The 5,832-nt window shown below is 34.2% G+C and overlaps 2 protein-coding genes across 2 annotated transcripts in view; both read right to left on the reverse strand.

The window, feature by feature from the left end:
• The window catches only part of LOC136814452 (uncharacterized), a 792,139-nt gene that overhangs the window by 333,820 nt on the left and 452,487 nt on the right, over window positions 1-5,832 (reverse strand). The gene's annotated exons all lie outside the window — the stretch shown is intronic.
• Window positions 1,407-3,535, reverse strand: LOC136814407 (transcription factor SOX-8-like). The gene is made up of 2 exons (XM_067070947.1): window positions 3,003-3,535; window positions 1,407-2,426 (listed from the first exon to the last, which is right to left on the reverse strand). Exons 1-2 carry the CDS (start codon window positions 3,425-3,427, stop codon window positions 1,487-1,489), a joined length of 1,365 nt encoding a protein of 454 aa, XP_066927048.1. The 5' UTR covers window positions 3,428-3,535; the 3' UTR covers window positions 1,407-1,486.

The following is a 5,832-nucleotide window of genomic DNA, read 5'->3' on the forward strand; positions in this document are numbered from 1 at the left end:
GGTTACCCCAATTTTGAGGTAACTCTCGGACGAGAATTTCATACACGATACGTATCCCCTATAACAAAATAAATTCTGAGGATGCGCACATAGCCTATTTCGGAACATGTTACACCGCCCCCTACGCCTCCTTATATCCTCATACAGTAGGGCGGAAACTTCGACCAAGTGTTATCAAAACAGAAGCCTTTGAATTCAAAAAGAATAGAAGGGAAAGACTTTGAACAAGTCTCTTTTTTATCACTATCATAATAACCTTTCTTTAAGACATTTATTACCCTGTTGTTTTTTAATTTCTTGACATAGAGCGCATAGCAACACATCAATAGGCTCTGTTAGAAAGAAAACGTCAAAAGCAATGGGAGACAATATTGACCGAACTTTTTAATAAATCTTTTATACTGAGAACTATAAAACCTTTGTTAACTCAAAGCCGGCTTTTTAAATAAGTTTTTGTTCACATGACTTTAGAAAATTTTCCTTTTAAACAGAGAAAGCTATTCAAATTATTTTTTTATTCTTTACCTTATAGCTTATAGCTACTTGTTTTTTAGCGATCTCGAAGTCTAACTGGTCGACTTTTTCTTGAGAAAAAAATGACATTGGGAATATCTCCCCGCCGATTTTTCCTAGCTCAGAATTACCCCAATCAAAAATCTTTCTGGTGTACCTTTAATATCGTGAATGCAGTCTTTCAATTTCGATTTATCATAATTTCATTTTGGGGGACACGCCCACTTTTTAAAAAATATGATTAAATTAAAACACAGATGCACAATGCACTTTAACCAATAGTTTCAAACCTTTCAAAATGTGATTTTATTGGGAAAAATTGTACATAAACAATTTTTTGACCAAAAGACATTTTTTCCGACGTAATTCTATTGAAAATAATTTGCATCAAAAATGAAAAAACGTGTATTGCAAAAAATACGTATAATAAAGTATAGTATAATATAAGAATAAAAATGATCATTTGATACACAAAAACAACAGCTTAAAAATAATGATTTGTGGCAAGCAAACATTTGTTGTTGGCAAACAATAGCTAAGTATGACATTCATTTTGTTTTGACAAGCTTTTTTGTTCTCAAATAACACACCATGAAAAAGCGAACATTTTCAAGGTCACTGTCGAAATAAAACATCATAAACAAAAAAAATCACTCTTATTGTTTTAATCCCTAAAGTGCTAGTTTTTCTATAAATATATACAATTATAAAATTGGTATTCTTTTTCTTTAAATATAATTTATTTACATTATATTGACTACTGTACAGAATTATTATAATGAATTTGATTAGAACAAAATGTACATTTTAAATTCAAAGGCTTATATTACAAAGGCAAGCAATAAAATTTAATAAAGGAAAAAATCAAACTCAAAACTATTGTAAAAGGTGCATGACACAAAAGAAAAGGATAATCATATCCTTCGAAAGAAGTTATATAATGAAACAATCTTTTAAATTTGTATTATTACATTCAAGTTGCTGTAGGTGTCTGAGAAGGGTCAATAATAATTTGATGTTTTATTTCCTGCTGTGGTTGCCCAGTGTGAACGACGTGCTGTTGGTAATATTGAGGATGAGCTGCCACTGTACCATCCTTATTTAATTGCATTGGGACAGCACCTTCCATAGGACGCTGAATGATAACAATTGTCTCTCCATCTGGTGTTTTTACAATAGTGTTTGTGCCCTCTGCTTTAGAGATAGCTGCGTGAGTTGCAGCGTCAATTCTTGTATCTGCAATATTGTGATAAGCTATTGGAATCGTTCCAGCAGGGACACCAGTGGCTGCACTACCAGTTGTTGTTGTCGCTACAGATTGTACCATGGTGGGTTGATACATAGTTGATCCTGGGTAGGGTGGCCGTAGAACATATGCTGGAGTGTGAACACCTTGAACAGGTATAGCAACAGGGTGAAAAATTGCAGTAGACGTTGCAGGCATGGGAACCGTAACAAAGGCAGGATAATTTGTTGATGATGTAGTTGTTGCAGTAGCAGTACCAGCAGAAGCAGTAGGTGCAGCTGCTGCAACTTGGTGAGGAATTTGTTGTGGTGCTGCAACCTGTGTTGGTGAGACAATGACTGAACCTCCAGCAGCAGTGGCGGAGGGGGCCACCATACTTGGTGCAAAACTGGCTTTTGGCACAGCGTAATATTGAGTTCCATCAGCTCCATAAATTATTTGTGGTGTAACAGCTTCTGGGCGAGGAGAAGTTATTGTAGTTTCACCCTCAGCAGTTTGCACAACACGAGCCCACTGTGTTGGAATGGCATAAGGCTTTCCACCAACTGCTCCAGAAGGACTAACCATCATGGTAGGCGTAGCGTTATATCCTCGCTTTCCTCCTTTTGGTCTTCTCCGTGGGCGATATTTGTACTCAGGATGTTCATCTTTGTGTCTCTTATCAAGCCTGCAGCAAAAAAAATGAAAGAGTGGATCAGTGAAATTGTCAGTTTTACTTTAAAAGGGTCGCCTTTTCACATGCTCTAAAAAATTATTATTATTTCAATCATTTGAAAGTTTTCAGAGGAAAGTCTTGTGATGAGATGTCTACTGTAAGTTGGTCTAATGTCGACATCCCTCTTCTAATTCCAACACCCATCTTTTTTGAGACCAATTTATTGTACCTTTTGACTGAGTCTATTTTACACATTCCATCCAGTGGCTAGCTGGGGCGTACAGTTCAGAGGCACTTAATTGCCAATCCCCAGTAGTTGTTTTGGAGAACGCAACAACCTATTAAATAACTAATCACTCCAAAACAGACACCAAGAGACAAATTATCATGTTTTTATTGCATTGACAGGGGGAAAGTAATGTTGCGGAGTAATTTGTTATTCAACAGGCCGTTGCGTTCTCCAAAAACAACTATTCAAATCCTATTTTTCCTTTTTTGTTTGAATTGGATTGAAATTACAAGTTAAGATTAGAACCTTCTTTTTAGAACAGACTTTTAGGCCAATATAATTTTGAAATATAGCTATACCTAGCAGCTTCTTCGACATAGGGTTGTTTTTCCTCTGGAGACAACATCTTCCATAACTTGCCCAACATTTTACTCAGGTGCGCATTGTGCAAATGAGGGTATTTTTCTGCTAACTTCTTACGTGCAGTTTGAGCCCAGACCATAAAACTGTTCATTGGTCTTTTCACTCTACTGTTTTTGGTATCAAGGAATGGTTCTACATCTGGTGACCCAGAGGTGTTTGTCATGGTCAGCCTCAGGAGGGCTTCATCTGATAAAATACCTTCATCTCCTCGGAGTGCTTCTGCAGCTTCTGAAAGAATGCTACTACTGGAACTGTGGTTTACATCAATTACAGGCTTTGTATCTTGCATTACAACCATACTTGCACTTTCATTTTCATGAACATGTGTTTCCACATTCAAATTTGGTTGGGTAGCCGCCATTTTTGTTGTTTTCAAAATATTCTTCCAACCAACCAGAGACCAGAGCTGGATAATACCTTGACAATTCCCTCAATTCTCCTGGAAAACACAAAAATTTTCTTAACAATCAACCTCATACACAAACCTACAATGGTATACTGTTTTTCTGTGGTTTTTCAAAACGCCTTTGTTGAGATATTTATTGTCATAGAGGCGCCATTATGTTATTACACAAAAGACCCATCACGTGCACAATAAAAACACTAAAGAAAAGGTCGTTGTTTCCGCCTCAATAGAACATTATCTTTAAACAATAGGACTTGCTCAAAGTCGTGTTTCGTTTAATTAAAAAAACGAGGGATTTTTTTCTTCTTGTTATTTTCCCTATAGTGCGCTGTTGGTCGTAACACAGACTATAATCACAGATTTTTCTATAAGAACTAAAGAATGAATTCCGTTAATATTCTTATTTATTTCAATTTTTTTGAGGCCAGGTACTGGACTACTATTTTTGATAGTTCTCATTCTTCTTGAAGGAAATTCTTATTCTTATTCTTATTCTTATTCTGTCAGAAATCTATTGCCCTTTGTTCATACACCTCTGATAGCCATCACAAATTGTTCGTCGGTTTGTTTTTAACTAACTTTACATATTCTTATAAATAAAAGTGTCGAGGGCCTGAATAAAACACATGGACAATCAAAATCAAATAAACTAAGCGCATGCGCGTCCAATCAATCATTTTCTTATTTATTATAAGAACAAAATATTTGAATCATTGCCATGAAGTCAAACTGAATAGTGCTCGATGATGATAAACAAAACATTTTTCAAAGGCCAAAAACTAAGAACTTACTTACGCTTTGCAGGCTGTAGAAAATATATTTTCTAAAGAGATTACAAAGAAATGCTCTCCAGGGGAATAAGGCGGGTCCGTGGAGGTCAAAATTCTTGCAACGTTACAAATCATTTTCATAAGCTCATTTTAGGCTCAAACAAAGCGTATGACCAAGTAGAATAAGATCCAGTCTAGGCAGATGTTTTTTCATTTTAAATTTTATTTTAAATCTTGATGACGTCAGCATTTTTCAGGGATTTTAGTTTTTTGGCCGAAAAGTGATGACGTCATCAAATTTCGATGAAATTTTTTTCTAATTCTGAAAACATTAATAATATGCATATTTAGTCCAAATTTTAAATTATTTTGATAATTCTATCAAAAGTTATTGAAATTTAAATTTTTATGACGTCATCAAAATAGCGCAAAATTGAGGATTTTTGCGAATTACGCAAAATTTCAAAATGAAAAAATCATCTGCCTAGACCGAATCTTATTCTACTTAGCCATACGCTTCGTTTGAGCCCGAAATGAGCTTCTGAAATTGATTTGTAACGTTGCAAGCATTTTGACCCCGCCTTAATCCCCTGGAGCTCGCAAGATAAGAAAATTTAAAGAAAATTCCGGGTTCGAAATCTTCAATGGCCTTAATTTTTGGCCTTTAAAGTCTTTAAACTTTAAAAAGTGTTTTTAAAAATTGAAATATCTTGTGCTGAATGGTGAAAAGAGTGTAATATTATTATTTGATTTTTCCCAAAATATTTTGTTCTTATAAAGAAATCGATAGATTGGTCCCGTATGCGCTAAGTTTACTTGATTTTATCAAAAGAACATTCCAATGCTTAAGAATTTTTTTGACGTTCTTATAAAAATTTATTCAGATTATTGAGGCGTGGTATATATCTACAGAGCAATGATTTTTCTCCATTTTCTTGGGTATGCTTCTCTTTCTTTTGAATTCAATTTTCGTTTTTAGTTTTGGTGTTAATATTAATTTACAAATACAACAAATTTAACAAATATATCTACTAAAATAAATAAATCTTGACATATCTTCTTTGAAAAATTACAAAAAAATAAATAACTCAAAATCTACAACATTGGGAATAATTCTGAAAACGACAAAATATAAATAATGTACTATAATTGAGTTCCGACTTTAAGATTACAGACTACATGTTAAATTTGATGCGATGCACTACATGATGGATATAAATTATGCCCTTTTACTCGATCGATGGACATTTTGACAAAAAATAATCGTATAAAAATCAGATACACTTTTTTATGAGAACAATTTTATAAGAACAATTAGGCTCAAAATCTCAAAAAAAAGAAGAACAATTTAAGAACAATGCTGAGCCTGAAATTACTCAATTTCAAGCAATTTAGGGGTCAAAGTAGTAAAAATTGGGTATAACGCCGCCTAAAAAACCTCAATTACATCCTATAATAAGAACCGGATAAGAACAGTTTGAGACTCAAAGTGTCAAAAAAAAATAAGAACAGCCAAGTCTCAGCAAAATTATACTGGCTCTTAAAAAAATGTGTAGCATTTTTCGTCGATGATGGCGAAGCCAGTTCAGT

This window comes from Clytia hemisphaerica, unplaced genomic scaffold (assembly GCF_902728285.1).
Source record: "Clytia hemisphaerica strain Z4C2 unplaced genomic scaffold, Clytia hemisphaerica genome assembly, whole genome shotgun sequence".
Classification (NCBI taxonomy): domain Eukaryota; kingdom Metazoa; phylum Cnidaria; class Hydrozoa; order Leptothecata; family Clytiidae; genus Clytia; species Clytia hemisphaerica.